The 24,862-nt window shown below is 42.1% G+C and overlaps 1 protein-coding gene across 1 annotated transcript in view; it reads left to right on the top strand.

The window, feature by feature from the left end:
- The first annotated feature begins 4,508 nt into the window (after positions 1-4,508).
- LOC144705125 (phosphatidylserine decarboxylase proenzyme 2-like) overlaps positions 4,509-24,862 on the top strand; it is a 38,788-nt gene continuing 18,434 nt past the window's right edge. The window contains exons 1-11 of the mRNA XM_078577665.1: positions 4,509-4,833; positions 5,001-5,080; positions 5,299-5,323; positions 6,217-6,276; positions 9,109-9,168; positions 18,648-18,737; positions 18,823-18,873; positions 22,891-22,974; positions 23,056-23,147; positions 23,270-23,425; positions 23,499-23,583. Of these exons, the coding sequence (XP_078433791.1) occupies positions 4,639-4,833; positions 5,001-5,080; positions 5,299-5,323; positions 6,217-6,276; positions 9,109-9,168; positions 18,648-18,737; positions 18,823-18,873; positions 22,891-22,974; positions 23,056-23,147; positions 23,270-23,425; positions 23,499-23,583 (978 nt within the window). The 5' untranslated portion in view covers positions 4,509-4,638. The remainder of the gene's footprint in view (positions 4,834-5,000; positions 5,081-5,298; positions 5,324-6,216; positions 6,277-9,108; positions 9,169-18,647; positions 18,738-18,822; positions 18,874-22,890; positions 22,975-23,055; positions 23,148-23,269; positions 23,426-23,498; positions 23,584-24,862) is intronic.

The raw sequence follows: 24,862 nt of genomic DNA, 5'->3' as shown, positions 1-24,862 counted from the left end.
AGAAGGGGGATTTCTCATTTAATACCCATGCAAGTCATTATGAGTGCCACCGCATTTCTTCTCTTCCTCTTCTTTAAGTGATGCTTCTAGTGGGGCTAGACGGAGAGGAAATCATATTTCAAGAAAAATCGTTCATGGAAATAAGAGGAGATCCAGTGCTTTCAAGATTGTGCAGATACATCCAGAGACCAAACATTGTAGTTTTCCCGATGTATTCTCTCACCTAGTTCTAACCTGAGTGGGGTGGATTGCAGTCGAAAATATGCTAGAAGATGTAATGTAACTGACGAGCAAAGGGAAAGGCGTACCTCGTTGGTGGTGGCGTTCGTTGTCAACGTCTTCGTCAGTGTACGGGGTGGTGCAAGCAGAAATGGTGGACTAGTGCTAGGGTAGGCTTGCTCGATGGGCGACGGTGACTCATCGCTAGAGCGGTGATGCGGAATATAGCGAAGACTAGGAAGAGAACTTGGGAACAGTGACGTGGCTTGAGCAATGGGACGATCTCCGTAAGCGCAAAAGTGCAATTCTGCGCGAGTGGATTAGTGCAACTGATGTAACATGATGAGCGCCGGGATTGGATGACACGTGTTAGAACACAAGAAGAAGTGGTTTCAAGCAAGAGATGTGATATCAATGAAATGCAAAGTTGTAAAGTCAATGATAAGTACGCAGTAGTGTTGTTCAATTCTGACGATCAATTAAGTTGACAGAGTTTTGGTTGGTCACAATCAGACTCCTCAACGTCCCTTTGGAGTAATTAGACGACTACAAAAGTGAGAGGTAAAGTTAGTTACCCGAAGGCGTCCAATCCTTCTTCGATAAGGGCTAGTGGCACCACAAAGAAATTCCCTACCTCTCACAAGTGGTGGTGGCTAAATCCTATATGATGATTTAAACTCTCGGAGGCGATGGAACAGAAATTCAAAAGTACTGTAAGAAATAAACGAACTGCGAACGTAGGGGAAGAGATTGAACCTGATTCGGGTAGGCTTGATGTCCACGACAGAGTAATCCATGAATACAACTGGACCAGATCAGAAAAGTCTCAGGCAGGAGCGCAGCGAACATCACACAGGTGGGTGAATGCACGAGCAGGGAATGAGGGGGCCCAGTGAGTGTGGCCGTTGAGCTCCTGGGTGCAGGAAGCCTATGGTGAGGGCAACGCGCTCGAGGTGCAGGAGGCACGCGCACTCGCTGCCAAGAAGTGGCCTGCGCGGTGTAATGCACACAAGACACCACGTGCACGAGGCGCAGAGGGCCTGCGCGCGTGGGGCGCCTGGACGCACTGATTGAGTGCGCGGCAAGTGCACGAGATAGGCAAAGGTCGCACCAGAAGGGTGATCGGCGCCGATAGATGATGCTGTGGCGGCTGATGCGGCACAGATGACGACGGACAGCGACTGATGCGACGCCAAGTCAACGGACGATGGCGTCGGCGTCAGAGATGGCAACAGGGATACGACAGCACATGGCGATCTAAAAAGCCACCAAGAGAGGGATTTCTTGGTACTTTCTTGATCAAGAAGTGATCAAGGATGAGTTTCTTGAAGACTGGCTTTATGAACGATGTTGGGAACGGCGGCGACGGTTCTCCCCTGGAAGATTAATCGTGGCAGGATGCGTGGCGGGCGTTCTCCCACGATCTACTCTAGAAAAATTGTAAAACTCCCTGAGGGGAGGATAGGCGGGAGCTAAAATGAAGAAAACCTTTCAATTCAATTCAACTCCAAGTCTGGCTTCTTGGGCATGTCGTCCTTTATATAGGGTCGGGGCATGCCCAATTGGGGCCAAAATGGGAAGGAACCGTCTCGTGACGAGTAGCCTTCCCTTAAAGACAAAATAAAATAACAACCCATAGGATGAGGCCCAAACACGAATAGACCCGTCCACAATTTGAAAAGAAAATTACAATTTCGCAAATACGAAAAGAAAGATAAAACACCCAATGACTCATCGTTATGCCGTGTACTTGAATGATGGGTCACAAGCGTCAGCTCGTGCTGCTTGTTGTGGCTGCTGGCATCGCTTGGTGTCATTGACGAGATGGTCCCCCATCAGCAACAGATGCAAGCGATGGCCTACGAGAGTAACACTAGTGGTGCCGGTAGAGGCTAGGACGGTTGGCACACGTTAGCATAGATCGCATCTCGATTGCGCAGCAACGCAATTGCAGACGAAAGATGTACACGCTCAACAACATAATGGCAAGACGCAAGCGGTCGACTGGTCAATGCACGCGGCCAGATATTGGAAGATGGTGGCAGATGCAGCTGGTTGTTCGTCGCACGAGCAAGTGATGCCACAAGTACCGCTACAGGTGTGCGCAGGTGCTCAGCGGCAATGACTCTCAAGTCGCACTGCAGGTTGATTGCTCGTGGTGCTGTGTGAGTGCATTGTGGAGGGTTACACACAGTCGTGCGATTGACCTGTCCAAGTGCAATGTAGGAGGGCACTTTTGATTCCCGCGATCGTGTGACCTAGAGCGTGAGCCGAACGGGGTCTGATGATGGTCAACGTTGAACAATCCGCAGTGGGCGCCCATCGTGGTCTGCTTGGGCGTACGTGAGAGGCCAAATCTGTTTTGCGTGTGCAATTCCCGGGTCAACGTACTGCTCAGGTCGCGGACGACCAGACGACATCGTGCGGCGTGCAGTAATATTAGGGACTTGACGGCGGGGATGAACTAGCAGTAGGGTTGCAACGGCAAGAAAGAAAGAGGAAAGGGGGTGGGGAGATAGGATCTATCAACGACTTCCCTCTTCCCTATTCTTCTCCTTCCCCTTGTCTTCCTTTTTCTCTTCCTAATCTTCTCCCTTTCCTTCTCCCTCTTTTTCTTCTTCTTCTTCTTCTTCCTCTCTTCTTCGGGCATGAGATTTGATAACTGAAAAAAATAAATTCCACAATAAAACAGATCTGAACGTGGATGTGCTCCATCATGGCCTTATATAGGGCCATGATCGGCCCATTACAATTCAGAAAAGGGGCCAACAAGGGACCCCTTTTTAAAACACATAAACTAAACAAAAGGGAAATTTTAAACGGCTCGAAAATGAAGACGACGGATAAAATACGACGATACGGACACGTCACGATGAGTACGGTGAACTCATCATGATGAACACAAAACATGAATTGGACTAACGAAAATAGAGAATCAAAACACGAGCACGTGCGCGGACGTGCTTTACCCAGGGTATTTAAACTCGGGTGTCTTCACGGAAGCTTTGGTGTACCGGTCGGGTTGGACACAGTCCGGCGGTGATGTTGATGATGGCGAGGGCAGCTCCGACGACATATCCTCAGTGTCGTTTGGGTGCGCTCCATCAATATGTTTGTTCTTTATCCATAAAAAACATATTCTTATGGTGAGTCCCAAACAACATGCTCATACTCTTACCTTATGAAGATTAGACAATGGTAAGAAAAATAGATAAAGTCAACTATTGAGCAAGAATCTTGGTATTGATCTCATATTTTTAAGATTTCATTCTGTTCTATTTAAGTTTAAAATTGATCCCTTCTTGGTACCATTAGATGACTTGGGAATCAAAGTCATATCTAGAAAAAATAATGTGCAAGTTGAAAATAATGTGCAATTTGTAATCCAGAAGGACCGATTGTTCAATCTCATTGATCAATTCGTTATCCACCTAATAGTCGTTTTGTGTGGCTGTTCAATATCTTTCATCCACCATTCATCCCGCCATCAATCTATTAATTTTCCATCAATCATATATGCACCCATAACCATCCATCCATCTGTCCATCCATCCATCCATCCGTTCGTCCGTTCATCTATACATCCATCCATCCACCCCCATATCCACTATGTACAATCCACAACCCTGATGCATTCAAAGAATTATCACTTTGTACAGTAATTAGAGAAAAATAAATTGTATTTGACTGGATATTTTATTTCATTATTTCATTACCCTATTCCAGAACATTATCATCAAAGCTAAATTATGAACTTAAAATTTTAAAAGAGAGTTATTTGTTATGATTCTCAAACTAACCAGCAGGAGACCAGAGACACACACCGGGCCATTTCCAACAAGTTTCTATGGCCCCCGCAATTGTAATAGACTAAAGAGCCAATTGTTATTGACCTGGAAATTCCAAATTTTGGTCGCCACAGAATGTGGGAAATTCATCTAATTGTTGTCTAGTTCTGTCGTTCAACCACAGTGGGCCCCATCCTCAACCTTGACCACGTCTTACCATCGTTAAATCGGAAATATTTTATTCCTCCGGTCGGAATTTCCTAACATTCTCATTTATTCATGCCGCCACGTGTCCCGTTGAAAAGGAAACGGAGAAAGGTCAACAAATCGGACCAATTAAAAGCCGCCGCAGAGCTTTTCAAACGTTTAAAATATTAAAATCTCGGGAACATTTTAGGTGAAAATAGCGACTTACGCTGTCCCGCATGTCCAGCATACCGAGTGGATACGCGCGCGTCCAATCGGAGTTATTTAAACTGTTCTCGCCGTCGTCAAGTTGACTCGTTCCAATCGGGCGTCGGCAAGCGACGAACGTTGACTGGCGCCATCGCGCCAACCACGAAGGAATCCGAGATCTTCTCCCAGAGATCATTGTTCTTCGAGCGGCGAAGGGAATCCGAAGGAAGAATCCATGGGACAGAACGGATCTAGATCGGCGAGCCCCGAGCACGGCGAGGATCATGGAGAAGTCGAGCCGGCCAGGTTGAAGGGGCGGAGGAGGAGATTCCGGCTCTACAGACGCTCGCAAAATCACGATTCGGACTCGTCGCACAAGCGCGTCAACTCCGATGACTTTGCCGGCATCGTCTGCTTCAAAATCATCAGTGTACTGTTCCTGATTCTTCCATCAGTACCTTTCCTAATCTGTCTGTTGACGGCATTCCCTTCGAATCGGTGTTTTGCCTTTTTTTCTGATTCAATTCTGGACGGTGCTGTTACTTTGTTGGCATCGCGATGAACCGACTGCGGATCTTCCTTGTGTTTTCTCTTCAGGCTGAGATGAAGTTCAAGGATAAGTGGTTTGCCTGCCTCTCTCTCGGAGAGCGAACGTTTCGAACTGCAACGTCTGACCAGTTGAGTAGAAAACTACCTTCGTTTTTCCTTGCTTGCCGGTGTTTAGGACGTCATAATTCTTTGGTTCTCTTATCTGTTTGATGATAGACTATTAGATCACCCGATGATCTTACAAAGCCCTGCTTACGCTTCATCTGGTCGGAATCTTGCCAGCGGCTTTTGTTTATTTCTACCTCTGACTTATCTCTTTTTTTATTTCCTGCAAAAAATGGTACAGCACCGCGAATCCAGTTTGGAATTCGGTAAGTACCCTTTCATCATTATGCTAAGAGATATTGTTTCCTTATTGCTGAAACACATTCTGACTTATCTGGATTAAACATAACCTATTCAAAACTTGATTAACTATTCGGAACTTTAGGAATAGCTCAATGTTGAAGTACAACATACTGCTTAAAGATGAAAAGTAGCGCCCTTGCTATCAGCTATTGCATTTAGCACAGTTGGTAAGCGCTTGAATACAACACTCAGCAACCCAAGTAACTAAGTCCTTTGTTCATGGTCCATCCCTGGTGTTCCAGGAGTCCTTGCTAATAGATAATTCTAGTCTCTCTTGCTGCTCCCTCGTTTATCTAGCAAGCCATTTTGATGTTTCAAAATCCTCTAAACTACTTAAAGGCTAAGGTCTTTTGAGCATGAACAGGTCTATGTTTCTTGACCTGAATGTAAGATAATGTTGCCTCATTTTCTTGTGACTCTCTTGGATGAATCTTGAATCGTATGTAGAAAATATCAATGGAGAAGGAGAAAATGAAAGAAAAGATATTTTTAAAAAAGATATTTTTTTCTAATGCAAGATAGAAGAATCCAGGCAATTAAGAGAGAGAGAGAGGGACCAAGAACACTTACAATGGATTACTCTTTTTTTAATGACCATAAGGTCACTCCCCACTCTAAGAGTTGTAAGATCGTCCCAAAAATGATGGGTTGATTTATTACTTGGTCGATTTTCGAATCACAGACGTAGAGTATGATGCTTTCTAAATCAAGTTAACATGAGTAAAGTTTGATGAACAAAGAAAGACCCTTTTTCAAATGACTGTTCATGTTTCATGAAAGATAATTATTCCGTGGTTTATCATATGATATCTATTCTTTTATTGCCTATAAGTTGAACAACTGCTTTTAAATGCAGGAAAAGAAGCTGATCTTTGAAAGAGATGGACCGAACATTGCTCGTGTCTCGGTCTTCGAGGTCAGGGTGAACTATTGCTCGTTTAAGTACTCTCTTTTTGTTATAACTTAACTCTTTTATGTGATGTCTGTCAAATGCGTTGGATCAGACAAAAATCATAGTGGATGAAATGGTAACAGGGTAGGTTAGTTTGGAGGGCCCCAGTTTCCTACCTACGTTTTAGAGAGAAATTCACAATGTATTTACGATGGATTTTTCTAATGTAATAGGCAATTATCTCTCCTAAAACATTTCAAAAAGTCTATCTGAAAATATTGAATTCAGGCTCCTAAAAACGAAATGGCTTATTCTCCTTAAATTACATCACTCTCTTCAAGTTGGTGTGTAAAATTCATCAGTCTGAGCTTCTTAATGCATTCCGTTGAGAAGGTTAAATACAAGAATCTAGAAACTAGGATACTGCTTGCACGTTTTCCATTGACATGCATAATGAAGATATGGGCAGCATGTAGGCTGTTTGGGCAGCATCAATGCTTCCAAATCACTGAACTATCATGTCACACACTTTTGATGGATGTAGCTTGTGTCTTGACAATGTCCAATAATGAGAGAATTTTGTTGTATTTATGAATATAATCTGGTTATTGATGCAAGTATACTGCATGTTGTGCTGTTTTTTTTCACCTCATAACAATATCCCTTCAAAGACTGGTCTTCTTTTCTTGTCACATTAATGTTAGCTAGTGACATTTCTCCTTATCAATTACAACCTTCCCCGACTGCATTTATGTTATAGTTACTTACGAGCTAGGGTTTGAGGAAAGAGACAAAATTCTATTCTTTCTTACATGACCTTCCCCCTATTATTGTACAAGTGGTTCTGAAGATTCTAGAATCTCCAGGTCTAGAAGATTCTAGAAGATACTTGAGGCTTGTATAAGACTCTAGAAGCCTAATATGAAAGCTAGAAATTACTTGTTTATCAGAACTGCAGTCATCTGCTAACATCATTGCTGCTGCAATGGTGTCATAATTTCTTTGTGGCACTTCTTTTCTTGCTTCTCTTCTTGAATCCTCTGTCACTCAATGTTTCCCGGTCTGTAAAGAGAATCGAACACTTGTTTCTACAAATTGATTCAGTCTGCAATTTTAGTCAACGTGGATCTTTTGTTGCTAATTTCTTGGGATAATTTACATTCAAGGATTATATGCATCACAAAATTCGACTCTTTGTTAAGTGAATCATTTCATTTGGCTCATCAAATTGATTTGGACTTCGGTTATTTGATGAACCATTGAGGCCATTATGTCTGAGGTCAACTCAGCTGGCTGGGTCCCCCAATCCAACAGTTCTATACCCTATCTCAGTCTGCTTACTAAGTTAATTGGAACTCCGGAACATATTGGCTCTCCCCATTTACTAATTTCTCTCATGATCAAACACACCAAGTTCATGTTTTACCTCTCATCTATCTCTTTTATTCCTATTTCCGGCCTAAATGCTTTTCAAAAATCGGGATTCTAAAATTCACTCTTGAGGGAGGAAACAATTTCATATGTTTTCTGTCTTGGGATCTCCAAAATCATACATTCAAAAGTCAAGCTCTTCATGAGCTTTATGATGTGGTGCTTTATTTCCCAAACTTTTGAAATGGTTATCATCTCTGTCCGATGACTGTAATTCATACCCACAAATATCACATTTCCAACCCCACGCATATGTTACTGGCAACCCTAGTCTTAAGTGGGGTTGTCACGCAAAATAGAATTGAAATTTCATGGTTTTATCTAACCTGTTGCATCTGCAGAGACTTGTTGGGAATAAGCTTCTACAGATGTAATAAATTGGAAAGGGGGTTGAACTGGTTCCGTTAGTTTTATGAAACTAAGATGTATTGAAGGATAGGGGGTTATAGATAATTTGCATTTGGGCTTCTCACTCCTATTTAAGTATAGAAAACCCTCAGTTGTACTTTGAGTTTGGCATTATGTTCCTCCACTTCTCTACCATTTCTATTCTTTGCCATCTCGTCCTTTCCCACCTCCTCCATATATATCTCCTTCCTATGAATTTCTACGTGGTATCAGTTCCATTTGGCTCAGGCATTTGTGCTAGTTTTGAAGACACGATGGTTGGTGTCCTGTTATTCTGCTTCTCTACCATTGCCCTGTTCTACCATCTTCTCCTCTCTGTCTTCCTCTGTCTATCTCTCTATCTTATGAATTTCTACTTGGTATCATGTCCATTTGACCCCTCATATACTTATGTTCGTTTTTAGAAGAGAATTTGTATCATACGAGGTCGAAATGGAATTTCTTTGAGAACTTCTGATGAAAAACTCAGAAGAAAGTTTGAGCAAGCAATAATCTCCGTAATGTAACCAGATCACATCTCTCTTCATCTTTCTGTCACCACGGCCCTCCCAGTCACTTGGTCCTGAGTGTTGACTGTAAAAGAAGTAAATCATTACAGTGTACCTTTGCATTAGAGATAATGACCTGTATATAGGGTTATAGTGTCTAACAGGCCCATTAAAGACCCACCTTACATGATGCATTTCTAATCTGATCTCATAAGGACTGTCGTATAGTTTTATGTGTGTCTTATAAAAGTTCAAAAAAAGGAAAGACAAGAAATATAAAGACAAGAAATATGTATTTTGCAGAATGAGTGTAGAACCACTATCTTTTGTATGTTTAACCCTTGTTGGGTGTTCACTTTCTTTGTTTCAATCTCCCTTTTTATGATATTGTGTTTTTTCCCTTTATCCCACATAATGAGTTGGTAAAAATGCATTAAACCTTGAAATATGATTATGAACAAATTTGGAATGAATCATTGAATCGTGAATTTTAGAGATGTCTGTTCACATGTGGTTAACTTCTTTGCAGACCAATACGTTGTCCAAGAACAATTTGGTTGGATATTGTGAGATCGAACTTTGTGATGTTGTAAGTCATTCAGAGAGCTTTGGATATCTTCACATTCAGTTAGTTATTACTTTACTTCTTCATCATGGGATGTGGCATTTGTGGTCATAAGGGTAACATTTTTCAGGTTAAATACATAAATGCATACTTATAATCCTCTCATCAAATATATCCTTGCTCCTATTTACTTGTGAACTTCTAATCTAATTCAGGTTCAAATTTCTTGATTAATGACCATATTGTACAGTGCATTTAATTCTTTAATGGGACGTCACAAAAATTAATTCCTACTAAAGAAAACATTAAACACAGATCACTTGCCTTATAATCTTTAATTTGTGCAAATATGTTTATTATTCTGAGATGTGAATCTCTAACTTTTTTTGCAAAAATGAATCTTTCAGGGTTCTCAGATTTTGAATAATCAAATACCGAATTTTCTTATATTGGATCAGATTTTATTCTTTTGTTTCCTCCTTGACATGGAGGTTAGCTAGGGCAATGATAAATGCTTTCCAAACAGCTTCCAACACCTAGTTATAACAACATATGTTGGAACAACTTCACAATGACGAGCAACGACCAACATGGTGTGGTCTTTCTTGTCCAAGGATACCATCAAAATTCTCTGAGACCATGTCCACAATGGTGAGAGGTATCCTCCAGTTCTTGGTTATGGATTTCATCTCCACTTCGAAACCCTAGGAGAGTCAGACCATGTATTAAACAATGACAGCTAATTTCTTTCACTAGACAGTCCTGGTTTAATACCAGGTTGTGGTATAGTCGTAGTGGGCTAATAGTTAGGCCCATTGGTCTAGAAAATGAGAGAAGTAATAAAGAGAATAAAAGAAATAAGAAACATATATGCCTTGGCTGAGACCACCTTAAGCTGGTTGGTGGATGTTCTACATTCCTGGCTTGGAATACAGCTGTTAAAATATGATATTAAAGCACAAAGAAGCTTAGTTCTTGAAAAAGATACTGACAAAGAAAGTGTAACAATGCCGATCCTCAGACAGATGTGGGAATCCGCGTGTTTCCCCCAGCTCTCCTGCTAAAGGTGGCCACCAGTTTATAAAACACCTCCCACACCGCAATCCCCGACCAATAGCTTGATGCCACTTTTCCCACTGAGGCTTCTGTTACAAGCATGGATTTCACCAGTTACTGCAGCACGTAAATAATATACAAGAATTGCAGAAATGTAGAATGTATCCCAACATTCGATACAGGTAGATTCAACTTCAAGCATTGACCAATAAAATGAAATACAAGTATATTTCTAAAAATATAAATCCTCTCAAGATTTATACCAGGACAGTGAGATCTAGGAGAATGCAAGCTCCACGGAAGTGTAATAAAAGAAGATTACAGTGGGGGAACGAGAGCTGGATCAGCGTCCTCCCAATATTATTGATGGAAAACCAAATTGGAACTCCCTCCTGACGATGATGGAAACGTTCCAACTTCTGCGTCCTGCAGTTATCCTGAAAATGATCTATACCCTCCGGACGTCTCTTGCTTTATTTGTAGGAAGAGGGTCCTATCCTGTCTTATTTGATAATGACCCGTGCAGCTTCCGGTTGCATGCACGGGACAATGACACCCCTATATGGGCAGCCATAGTGCCCATAGCACTGCGAAGGGTCGAACCTACCCCTCTCTCCCTCTAGGTGCTCCACTTTGTATAGAGTCCCTAAAGCCTCCTCTGATGAGTCATCTACCCACGTGAGTGGCTCACAAGTCCATATTGCTAGGCCAAAGGAGCAGTCAAAAAAGAGGTGAGCGCGACCCTCATCACACAGTGCCGAAGCATCTGGGAACCATTTCTATCAAAGGAACATTGTCACAAGTCTTCTTCGGGGGACAAGCCAACAAAAAAATTCACCTTAAGGTGGAACTTTTGTCGCCATACGATGCGGCATGCATGGAGGATCCTCGGTTCCAACCCTGTCTGTCCGTGCTAAGCTTCACATAAGCATCTTGAACAGAGAAGGATGCACCTATCCACTTCGTCTCATCCTGTCTCACTCGAAGCAGTCATAGGTGGATGATATGATCCGACGACGGGTTTACGCGAGACGGAAAGTACGGGCCAGGCCCGTCACACCTGAACAGAAGACCCACACCACCCCAACGCCTACTTAAACACCTCCCCGCGAATGGGGGAGGTGTGTTGCGACCTCATACAATCATCCATTCTTTGGTCTGATAGGGTGTCACTTAGACATGCAGTCCATGTGCCTTCCCAGCACTCTCTAATTGTGTGATGGAGGGCCCTTGCAAGTGCAAACATGCGTGGGAATTCTGTCTTCAATGTGCTTTAGGGGAACCATGCATCTAGCCAAAACTGGAATGCTGTGCTATCTCCAAGCTTAGCTTTGAAGAAATCACGGACTTGAGGAAACACATACGGCAACCCTTGCCAGAATGCAGAGGCTCCTCGAACTGGATTACCAAAAACTTCTCAGTTCACATTCGAATCATACAAGTCTTTCAGAACTAGTGTAGCCATCGCTGTATCCTGTCCCATAAGTATGTACACCCACTTGGCCAGTAATGCTAGGTTGAGATCTTGCAATTTCAGTATTGCTAACCCCCAAGCAAACTGGTCTGCACACCATATCCCATGATACGAGGGCTATCCACCTCTCTTCCTTCAATCCTGAACTTTTTTATAAAAATCTTCTTATCATACTTTCAAGATGCTTATTAGTCCCCACCGGTAGTTTCAACACTGAGAGGTAGAAAATATGTATCGCTGACAGCTCTTGACAGTGTAGCAACAATCATCCCCCCTTGACAAGACTCTGGTTTGCCATCCCTCCAACTTCCGCTCTATCTTCTCCACTATTGGATGCCAGTCTACAGATTTGATACGACTCCCAGTCAATGGGAGACCTAGATATTTCATGGGAACTATACCACAAGGTGTCCCTAAGGTTTTAGAACAGAGGGTTTCCTCCTCTTTTGATAATCCAAAATCGACAAGGGTTAATGTGTAGTCCCGAAAAGTTCGCGAAAAGGTCAAGCAGGATGGATTGGTTTTTAACCGTTTCCTCAGCCCTTCTATGGAAGAAGTTGTTTCTTCCACATGTTGCAGAAGAGGAATACCTGCCAAGAAACTGGGCATCTGAAAACCTTTCAGCAGGCCCTTGGAGCAAGTGTCCATTGTGCTTATGGCAAGGGCATCCACGGCCAAGACAAAGAGTAGCGGGGCTACAGGGCATCCTTGTCTAACTCCTCGTTGCGGTTGAATCCAGCCTCCTTCAGGGTGTCCGTTCACTAGCACGCCAAAAGAGTGGGATGTAATACATCTTTCTGTCCACCCCACCCATTCGGCCGGAAAACCACGATGCCATGGAGAGGCCCATAAGAAGTCTAAGTCAAGGCAGTCGTATGCCTTTGCAAAATCCTCTTTCCACATTTATCCTCTTACTTTCAGTCTTTTCCACGTGGTTTAGATTTTTGATGCGATGATTGCACCATCATTCAATTGTCTTCCAGGGATAAAGGCAGATTGGAAAGGACTTACCAAGTCGCCAACAACCTCCCTGAGCCAGTTGGCCAAGACCTTGGCGATGATAAGATATACGGAGCTGGATAATGCAATTGGCAGAAAATCTCCCACTCTAATGGCTCCTTGACATTTTGGGAGAACCAAATAAGCACGTATGATTTTTCGAACCCAAAATTTCCTTGGCGAAATTCCTCCACCATAGCCATTACATTTGTTTTGATTGTCTCCCAAAAGACATTATAACGAAGACTGGGAGGCCATCAGGCCCCGGGGCTCCTTCACCATTTAGTCCCTTGATTCTAGGACTTTTGCCTCTGACAAAGGATGCACAAGCTCTCTCCATTGTGCCTCACTTAGTCTAGTTGTTCCTCTTCAGCTCCACCGCCATTGGTGTCTAGCCCCTCGTCATGACAACTTGGGCAGCCACATACTCTTGGTTTCTTGCATGTACCCTCAAAATCTGATTTGTTTTCCTCCTCCCGTTTTCAACGAGATGAAAGAATCTTGTGTGGGCATCTCAGTCAGTTAGTCATAGTTGTCTCGACCTTTGTCGCCAATCCGTCTCCAATTTCTTATCCTCCCCTGTCATTGTCTTCCTATGTTTATGGTGCTCTCTTACTTCTTCTAGTGATAAAACTCTGACATCTTCTTGGTCATCCCAAGCCCTGATTTTGGCTAGAGTTTTGACTCGACTTCTATTTCATTTCACTCTTATATGTTTTCTCAACTCCAAGAGATCGTTGCGTAGGGCTTCAATTTTGTTGGACAGTTTTACTGTGGTCTACCCCTGCTGTAGACCTTTTGCCCACCATCTTACTATCTCCTCCTTGAAGCCCTCCCCTAGAAGCCAAGATCTATCCATTTTAAAATATGTGGATTGTGAGGTTCTCTTGTGCGAATGCCAAATTATCGGAGTGTGGTCTGACAACGGTTGGGGAAGCGGCCACACATCTGCCAACAAAATTTGTTCAAGGGGCTCCACCGAGCATAGAAATCGATCCAGTCGTGATAGAGTTGTAGGGCCTGCCGAGCTCCTCCATGTTTATATGCAGTCCCCCGGCCCTATTTCCTTTAGAGATGCCTCTGCGATAAGGGCCCAAAATGCTTCAGATCCTGGGTCCTGTTCTCCCGCTGCATTAGGCCTGTCTTCTGCCGTAATCGGCATGTTAAAATCACCTCCAAATAGTTGTGGTAAACCTTGATATTTTGACCCCGCCTCTGCCAGCTCTCCCCAGAGGAATACCCTGAGAACTGGGTTCACCGGTTGGTAGACTGATATGACCACCAACCAAAAGTTGTCCCTTTTCCTCTTCAATTGTACTGTTGCCGTGAAAAGTCCCGTCCAATAGTCTTATTTAGAAATCAATATCTCATTCCAGGTCACCATCAGTTCTCCAAACCTTCTTACCGCGTTCACAGGCAAATATCTAGTGAGCAAGTCCCGGTTCGCAATTCTCCAATCCCGTGCCTCACACTTTTCCAACATGGTCTCCTGCAAGCACACCACACTGGCTCCCCATTCACGTAGGCATCTCCCCACTATTGCCTCTTCTCCCCTCCTCATCACAGTGTCTTTGAACATTCCATGATATGCATATCATGGGCGTACCAGATCAGGCCCTTCCTTGCTCTGCTCCCTTAGGTATCCCCATCCATCCGCGACTATTTGGATCCTAGAGTCAGAATCCCTGTCTTCTTCCCATGGCATCCTATTACCAAATCATCCACTGCTATAGGGTCATCCATCTCAATGTTTGTCTCATACATGGCTTCTTGCCTTTTCGATCATAGTTTCCATGTTTTCAATCTGCCTCCTCTTCATGCCCCACCTCTGCTCCCTTCATACTCTTGTCATTCTGCTCCTCCGTGTTTTCCTCCAAGGTGGGCTGGTCCTCTCGGGTTCCTTGCTGCTCAAATAACTGACCTGCCTTGCCTGATTCTGTAAACTGAAGGCAACCTCCATTCCCCGCTATTAACCACACCTTTGAGCCCGTCTCATCCTGAACAAACCACAGTTTTATTCTATAACAGATGAGTTTGTCGAAGATATCCCCCTTCATGATTGGTCGCCCTATGTGCATCCTCTTGGTGCTCCAAGCTTGGTTGCTCCCATCATTATTGCTCCCTCGCATTCGATCCTGCCAGTATGATGTTTGACCTCTGGGAATACCCTCTCATCTTGTAAATCTATATTCTTTCGTCTAGTTTTCGGCTTGGCGTTTGGCGCACTATTCTTCAGATCTGTGTTATCTGCTAGTGGGGTTTGTGTGGTCGCACAATCCAGAGATGTCATGGTCTCCTCGAGGTCCTCTCTACTAGTGGTCATCGTTCCATTGGATTCTCCATTTACTTTCTCCGCCATCAACAGAGCCTCCAATGAGCATATGTTTTTCTACGAGAAAGGTGCTGCTGACTCTATAGATCACCATTTCCTGGTGTTACCTGGGGAAGATCCACATATCACTAGCCCTCGCACACTAGACTCTCCTTCATTTGCACACGTTAAAATATCAACATCAGAAAAATTTACTGCGGTTCCTTATGTGTTGATGCCTTCTAGTGCATCAGACTCAGATAAACCTGGTTTGAGTGAGTTCTCAGTTACCCCAGAACCTGTCATCTCTCCTTGACACCTGACCCAACTAGTGTTCGGCCAACCGATATCCGTCCGTCATCTGATATTGGACCACTGATATTCGCTATCCGGGAAAAAATGGGACGGTGCCGGATATCGGATACCGGATATCAGTCGATATCCGTCTATATGGGGTAGACGGATATCGGTATCGGATAGCGAAGGTGGAGGGACGAGGCGGATACTGGCTGCCGGATATCGGGTTTCGATATCCGGATGTTGGAGACGGATACCGGATGCCGGATATCGGTTTTTGATATCCAGATATCGGAACCGGTATCCGGATATCGGTACTGGTATCGATAAGCTATCTATCTCACTAATTTGTTTATTTAAATCTAACAACTTACGTTTTGATATGTTATCAACCTCGATCAATATATACAGTGTAATATTTTTTTTTATCTTCCATATGGGATAACAGGATTCGCAGTTCATATTAAAATTCGAATCCTTTTATCCCATGTGGAAGATATTTTAAATCGTGCGCTGTATATATTAGGCAAGGTATATATTAAATGAATTAATATTATATTTAATAGATTTTCTTTATATTATAATCGGCTTACATATAATATATATTTATGATATTAATACTTCGTCTAATAAATACAGGCTGAAATTTCCTTTATCTTCCATATGGGATTAAGTCGGAATCCTGCTGTTATCCCATGTGGAAGAAAAAAAAAGTTCGACTTGTATATATTACAGCGCCAATAAACAAATTAAAAGCTCTAAATACCCTCTACCGCAAGTTGATTCGTCTAATCGCTCTTTAATAATAAATGAAATATATTTTTATAAAAATATCGGTGTTGGATATCGAAAACCAATATCCACACCCGATATCTATAATCGTCATCCTTCCCCCTGAGACGGAGACAGATCTCGACATCGAGACTGATATCGGTATCGGATATCGGCACTGTAGCAACCGATATCCGATACCGATATCCGATATCTGGATATAGGAATGAACGGATACCGGAAAATTGCCTTTCCGATATCCGATACAGCATCCATCCCGATACCATCATCTGGTACCGGTATCGGGGCGGGCGAACACTAGACCCAACAATAACTCATCGTCTTACTCGGAGGCATTTTAGAGGTGCCTCTGTTACTCTGCCAGTGGTGGGAAATCTTTCCCAGACAGTTCATACTCTGTGTTCAGTTCCAATTGACCCACCTTCTAAACCTACAGATGATTCTTTGCTCTGCCATCATCCATTTCCTTAAATGCGTCTTAACTTATGATAATGGAAACCCTGGCCTAAACGTTCTAAATAGACCTCCAAGCTCACTATTCCCAAGTTCATCTATTAGATTATGGTTCAACCCCTCAATGGATGACGAAATGGTGGCTTTGCATGCCAATCATACATGAGAACAGACCTTGTTCTCACATGGCAACAAAACTATTCGTCAAGTGCTTTGCTGATGGTCAACTTGAACGACATAAGTCCTGTCTAGTTTTTCAGGGACTCCTGAATCAAGGTGGCTCATTCATCTGATGACATCACACTCTCTCAGACTAAATATATCAATGATCTCCTGAATTAAACCGGCCATCTTCATTTCCAACTCCTTTCAAATCATCTAGAAGTTAATTCAAATTTTAAACAGGATGACAATGACTCTATGACAGATCGTTCACCTATAAATGGCTTATTTATAAACTTATTTATCTCGCACATCCTAGGCCTTATTTTTCTTGTGCTGTAAATCTACTTAGTCAATTTATGCATTGTCCTAAACTTTTTCATATGTAGGCTGGCCACAGGGTCCTTCGGTATCTAGAGGGGACTATTGGACTTCGTCTGACTATGCTGACTCTGGAAATTCCATTGGGATCAGTCACCTTCTTTGGAAATTTACATTGACTCTGACAATGCTGGCTACGAGGTTGACCATACTTCCGGTTATTATCCTCTTATTTAGTTGGAGCTTGATCACCTGGCATGACAAGAAGTGAAAGTTTGTCTCTCTCTTCAGTACAGGGTCCACATACTGAGCCCCGGTCAGAGGAATGTGTGAAGCCCTCCGAATTTGAGGGATCCTTTGTGAATTGAAGCTCCTACTACACGATCTATCACTCTTTGTTGTGACAACCAATTGGCCATCAATTTGGCCCAATGACTCTTTCCAGCATGACCAGACCAAGCATGTGGAGATCGATCTTCATTTTATCAAGGAGAAACTAGAGTAGTGGAGATTTTCTACATACCCATGAAACTAGAGTAATGGACTCACTTACCAAAAGCCTTCCCTGTGATCTTCATGAGTCTCTGGTGTCCAAGATACGAAGGAATGATATACATTCTCCTGCTTGAGGGGAGGTGTTAATAATACCTGCATGGGAACACATAAGTACATCATCTGACCAAGATATTTAGGAAGTATGGCCATTGCAATATATCCCGTTGATTCCGTTCTTCCTGTTAACAGCACAAGAGTCATTCAACTCTCTTTGTATTTTTATATATCTAAATGTAAAGCAATGAAACCGTAAGCTTTTCTGTTGTATTCTTGCTTCCCCACAGACGATTATAATCAGACTTCTCTGATGTCATTGATAAGATTTGGTATAATGACTCTAAATTCTCAGGCTCAACAAGATGTCATCTTAGATGAGAATGGTACGGACCACACAAACAGTCTTCATCTCAGGAGGGTCAACTACGGTCACACCTGCTTCGGGAAAACTTCAACCCTTGTCTTTCACCCACTCCTTAGCATGGATATTGGCTACGGTGGTGACAAATGCCTACTGACTAATTTCCAACACCCAATGATAACAACAGCTGCTGGAGAAGCTTCACGACAATGGGCGATAACCAACTTGGTGTGTTGCCTTTCTTGTGTCGAAGCCAACACAAGTTTGAATGCATGATTCACCTCTTCAGTTAACAGCAGAGGATGAAACTCAGGCTGATGAGAGATAGCAAAATATGTTCCAGGTAAGCATAGAGATGCTAACGAACCATATCTGCAATAGTGGCAGTAGTGGCAGTTGTCTCCAGTTCTTGATTGTGGACTCCTAGAGGAGAACCTTTGGGAGAAATAACTTGTCTTGAACAATGAGAACAGTCCTGGCTTAATACCAAGTTGTGGTATACATGTAGTGAGATAATATTTAGGCCCATTAATGTAGAAACGGGAAGAAATTAAGGAAATAAGAAATTATGTCCCAGATGATAAACTCATATCTCAAATTTTCATTATTTTACATGCTTCTAGTTGAGGGATCAATTATCAATAATCAAATACTATATGTTGTTATATTTTGAACAGCTTTCATTCTTTTTACAAGTCACTAACAAAGTACTTTGTCTTCTTCAGGACACCTTTACTGATCATACATTTAATTTGGTAGATCCATTGCCATCTAAAGGAATCGTTGGTACAATAAAACTTTCATTTTATGTGGAGGTACACACATCTTGGAATTTTCTTCTCCCGTTATCTTTCACCTTGAACGGGTTCATCTAAATTTTTTCTTTTGAACTTTCAACAGGATCCCTTTGTGACAGAACAATCATTTGCACGGCGCGTGTTATCTATTGTGGTGAGAATGCTATTTCTGATAAGATAATTTCCAGTGTCATTATGCAAGAAGTAAGACTGGTATTTTAGCCAAATGTTGCCCACGCAAAGCCACGTCAAGTCTGCCTGTGAGAGAGAGTTGATGGCTATAATAATGACAGTTCAAGAGTGGGAACATTTTCTCATTTATTTACTTATCGTGATTTAAACTCATCATTATATTTTGAAATATCTCCCTTCATGGATGCAAGTCCATGATCCTTATGGTAAGTTGTTATTTAAGCGTTTCAAATTTGATTTGTCTTTTGGTTACAAGCCAGGGAAGCAGAAGGGAGTGACAGAAGCTCTCTCCCGTTCATCTCCATTAGCAGAGTTCAATATGATGACGACCTCAAATAAACAATTGATCAACCATGAAGTTACATGGAAGATTTTTGCAGTATTAATCTCCTAGGAGACAGGATTTATGAATTATAAGGTCATCAGTTGCGCTCCATTATGTAAGGACAGACTAGACCGACCAGCTAGTTCCGGGATCATTCTGTTGATACTTAAATATTTTTCATGATTTTGTGATTAGGGGCAATGAAGGATTCTTGCGCAATCAACACATCTTTCAAGAATTATATTGGCCAAGGGTTAAGCAAAGAGTTAAATCTTATGTAAATGAAAGCCATATATGTCAGACACACAAAATCTCTTCTCTATCCCGGCAAGACTATTGCAGCCTCTACTTATTTTTTGAACACATCTTGATGGATCTTATCAAAGGATTTCAGGTCGTTGTTATTCTCGATTCTTCTAGTAGCTTGCAAGAGAAAAGAGAGTGAGGAGAAGACAAGATGAAGAACTAGAAAAATATATTCAACAAGAGCCAACTTAGAAGTACATCTCATAATCCCTTTTATAGGGCAATAACTAGCCGTTAATAACGGCTAGAAAACTAGCCGTTATTGCTTACCCGATTTGATATTTCAAATCGAATAATGGGCCATATGGACCCGATAATAATAATTAGGCTTTTATTTTAAGCCCGATAGGTAATACACTGTTTATTGGGCTTTATTCTGCCCGTACATTCAACAGTTATGACAGTGGTCATGATCTTCAAGAAATAACACTGGATCAGCGTTTCCGTACAATGCTGATGGATCGGCACAACAGAGATGAAAAAGAAAAGGGAGAATGTGATACGATACCAGGCCGCATTTATGAGCGCCGGCGGCCCAGGAAGCCCAAGCAGCCACGAGCCCAACAGCAACCCTAATTTAAGGGTGTTAGGGGTTGGGGGAAAAGGACGAAACTGGTACCCGTGAGTTCCCACCCCGTTCTTTCTCTTTAGCGACTTGGAATCGCTATTCCCCACTCATCTCTCTTCCCCTGTCGTCCTGCAGAAGTTCTTCCCTGCAGCGCCGGCGGCCGCTACAGGAAACTCGGGGCGACGATCTTCCCGCTCTCTCTAAGCTTCCTATCCTCTCTCCTCTCCTCCCCAGACCTAATTTGGTTACGTTGTACTTGAGACGTCAATCTCATTTCTAGGCATTGGCAAAGCCTTGAGACGGGATTTTATCATATCCTCCCCTTAATAGAGAAGAGTTGTTGGAGTATCTTAACAGAATGGCGACTAGAAGCTCCCGTCCAGTCTTTCGCGCCCCAACGAGTTCAGGTAATAGTCTTGGAGGGATAGAGAAGATGTGCACTGACGAAGGAAACACCAAAAAGACCCCCTCTCATGGGGCCTCGAGTCGTTAGAGTTTTTATTTTTGAGCATTTCTTGATTTTCCCTTTGTCTTGAAGGCTTGTATCAGGCTCACAAGGGTTCGGTTGTATCATGGTAATAATGGATCAGCTCAGCATGCATGGCCATTTAATCCCATTTAAACATCCATTCTCTGCAACCGGTGAATCAAAACATACTTTAAAAAGATATCCTTTGTCAATGGTATCAGACAAGAGGATGAGGTATTCACTAGTGTCTTATGGAAGGAACTATGCAGGTTACGGGGTAATAAGACAAATAAGCTTGCCTTATCACCCCCAAACAAACAGTAAACCAGACGTAGACAATCAATGTCTAAATGCGTATTTAAGGTGTTTTGTTTCTGAACAACCAATGCAATGGTCAAAAGGATACACTTGGTAGAATTTTGTGCAATACGACCTATCTTTTTTCTCTCCAAACTGCCTCATATAAGTGTTTGTCGCCAAGATTCTCCCAATTATTTGCACTACGAGTTCCCAACTTCACCCGTAGTGGTAGTGAAATCATTACTATCAGAAAAGGATCAGATGTTTGATATATTTAAATAGAAATTCCATAGGCCCCAAGCATGGATGAAGGAGACAACAGATCAACATAGAAGAGGCGTCCAGCTTTAGGTGGGAGACGTGGTTTACTTGCAGTTATTTCCATATCAAATGAGTTCCCTCGCCACGCATACCAATGAAAAACTCTCCCCCAAAATTTTGGATCTTTTAAGGTACTTGTGATCATTGGATCTGTTGCATACAGAATCAATCTTCCAGGAAAGTGTGTCCTCCGCTATCTTTCTCATATTTCAGGATGGGGGCAGTCACAATTGATTCCCCAAGATCTGAATGCATAAATGGAGTGGCAGTCAAAATCAGCACACATGACTTCAGCTTGGCAAAGATGGAAAGGGCAACCATTGGAAGATTCTACATGGGAAACTGTATATGTAATTCACTTGGCAGTTTCTAGAATTTCTCCTTGGGGACAAAGTATCGATCGATGGGAAGGGCGACAATACAGTGTTGGAGTTAGCTATGGAAGGAAAAAGAAGAAAATGGGGCACATGGTACCTCATAGGAGTCCACAGACAGAGAACTTAACCAAGACAGCATCTCATGCTGTTGCATGTGACAACTTTGTTGTAACAGCCAAGCAGATGCCATTACAGGCAGACAGAATGAGACACCCGATAAGAACGCGGAGTGGGAGAAGGATGTGATTATGGAATGATTTTCTTTGTGGAGCTATATGTGGCAGAGGTTCGAACTTCTTTTGCAAAGCAAATGCGATTGGAATCGCGTATTTATAAGGGAGATTGGTCTTCTGCCTGATATTTCAAATATAATTTCCAGAATAACACATGGGCGAGTTTTATGCATTTCTTTTTTGCTACAAGGATATTATGTATTGTAAGTGATGGGAGAGAGGATGGGAGAGGAGAGAGATAGAGAGAAAGATGCACAGAAGATTGGGCAGAAAAATGGATCATTTATTTACTTCACCAGTGCCCCCTTTTATATACTTTAAACAAGAGAGAGAACAGCCTTTCCAACGGTCATATTTTTGAAAAATATGTCCGTTGGAAAGGTTACATCCAGCTGCTTTTCGCAGCTGGATGTCCAACGGTCAGTTTCCTGACCGTTGGAGACTGGGCCTGATGTTCATCAGGCCCAGTAAATATTAGGTCCTTATTGGACCTAATATTTAGCCCTAATGGGCTCCCCACTATTGGACCCTTAATGGGCCCTTAGTGGGCTCTTATTGGGCCTCTATTGGGTCCTCTCAGTCAGCTGCTCTCAGTTAGGTTTTCCATTATCCCCTAGGGTTATTCTATTACATATACATGGCCTCTGACCCATAAGTTAGTACTGCGTGATCTAACATGTATTGATATTGTTCTATACCCCTCCTCCTTGGTGATGTCAAGTCCGCCCACCTGTAAGTCATTGCTCTTCCATGACATTCTATCCTGCTGCCCGCCCCTCATCTTTGCATCTCATGATACTAACTACATCAGTTCATATCATTTGGTATCAGTGCTTTGTGTTGAGGATGAGTATATCGGGAACTTGATGGGACATTACGCAAATTTGTTGAAGCGTCAACTGTTTCTTGTTTCATAGCTGATCAAAGGAATTTTTTCCCTGTATTTATCTAATCCAATATTAATCTTTTCCAACAATATCATGTCTACCTTCTGAAGAGCGGACACAATAACAGTTTTAATTCTCAATCACAAACTTCCAGACACTTTATCCTTACATTTTAAGAAAATTTTTCTCTCAGGACTACAATCAAGATGGTATTCTCTCCTTATCTGAGTTCTCTGACTTGATCACTGCTTTTGGTAACCGTACTGCCATTTCCAAGGTACATAGTTCATATGCATAGTTAATTGACATAATGTTTGAGTGTATGAATCAAAATCTCTGGTTGTTTTCTGTGAAGTAGAAAGAAGAACTATTTAAAGAAGCAGACAAGAATGGTGATGGAGCCGTCAGTGTGGATGAGTTGGCAATTCTATTGACTACTCATCAGGAAAAGTAAGAATTTAGTTTATGTCATTTCTGAATCCACCAGTCATTCATTTTTAATGAACTTTATCCTTGAATTTTATACGAAAAGATGAATACATTTTTTTATTATCTCCGATTCTTCTCTGCAGGGAAACACTTATAAGCACCTGTCCAGTTTGTGGTGAGAAACTTGAAGGATTGGACCGGCTAAATGCAGTGATTCACCTGACATTATGTTTTGATGAGGGAACCGGAAATCAAATAATGACCGGTGGATTCCTAACAGAAAAGCAGGCTTCATATGGGTAGGCACAGTTCATCTTATTTCAAACAGGGGTCCACAAGTTAATACATCAGCTTTTTACCTTCATGTTGTAGGTGGATGTTTAAGCTTAGTGAATGGGCCCATTTTTCATCATATGATGTTGGCCTACATTCTGGATCAAAAGCTTCACATATACTGGTACTTTATTTTACTTGTAGATATTTTTACACAATATTATGTCCTACTTATTGCAACCTCACAGTTCTAACATCAATGCTTTCTATAGGCCATCTCATACTTTTGTTCATTGGAAAATGTTTCTTTTGAAGTATGTACAGGTTAAGCTTATGGAAAATCGTGTTAGGCCACAACACAAATTGAAAATTAAAAGAAAAATCGAATTGGTGTTACATGATGTGGTAAATTATCATTTAGTGCAATATTCCTTAAATGGGCAAGTCCCCAAAGTGAAATTGCAGAATATTCTACTCCTCAAGTAACATGAATAAGAAAGAAAAAGTAGATCATAATAGTTGGGGGAAAAGCAATTGATTCTTTTTTTGCACGATTGTTCAGTCCACGGTGTTGACTTGAAAAGCATTGTGCATCAGTATCAGTGTGATTTTCTTAAAGAAACTTTTTTCAAACCCATTTCAATTTAGTTTTTTGATAATCGTTTTTTGTCAATGATTTATTCTTATAAATGATATTTTTTAGAAAAATTATTTTCCTCGGTAAGCACTTGGTATTCTTGCAAGATACCCAACACATTTAGAACCCTGAGTTTCCGAGCAAGATTTCTTCAAGATGGATATTAGGGTTGTGCAGATCTCACCTGTCTAGAGGACTATGAATAGCGTTTTTAAATATAGCCCCCTACTGTACTTTTCATTTCCTTTTTTAAGTGTCTTCTTTATGTGAATTAAGTCACATTAGTTTGGGGTGGGCATGCAGCCAGTCTGGGCCTAAGCCTACTAGAGTATCTCCTAGGCATATATGCCTTCGACTCTGAGTACAAAATAAAGTTGTCTTTTTCTTTATGAAACCCTAAATGTGGAGTTCAGCAGCTGTTCTATTCTGCTGCAGTAGAGATGACATGATATCAGAGCCATAACAAGAGTGCCTCTGGCTCAATCGTGATTGCCTTCCGCTGCAGATCATTGTCAGCTTCTACCAGGAGCTGTTTTCACTAGAAAGTGATAAAATCCCAGATGGTCCTGACCGAGAATCGATGCTTGTACTTCACAAATAACCTCCAAGTGCAATAAACCAATTCTACATTTCAAATGTCGTTCACTGAGAGAACAGAGCGAGTGACGAGGAAGAGAGAAAATGAGAAGATAAGAGTTCCCGTGGGTTAAGGATGGAAGAAACGGGAAGGGAAAGGAGTGAGATGACGGAACATCGAAGAAGGTTGTGGCCCAGGAGGACGATGTCGTTCTGCTGGCAATTAGGAGACAGAATCACAACTCGGAAG

Source organism: Wolffia australiana, chromosome 7 (assembly GCF_029677425.1).
Source record: "Wolffia australiana isolate 7733 chromosome 7, ASM2967742v1".
Lineage (NCBI taxonomy): Eukaryota > Viridiplantae > Streptophyta > Magnoliopsida > Alismatales > Araceae > Wolffia > Wolffia australiana.
The sequence above is the reverse complement of the archived record's forward strand: the minus strand, read 5'-3'. Positions and strand labels throughout refer to the sequence as shown.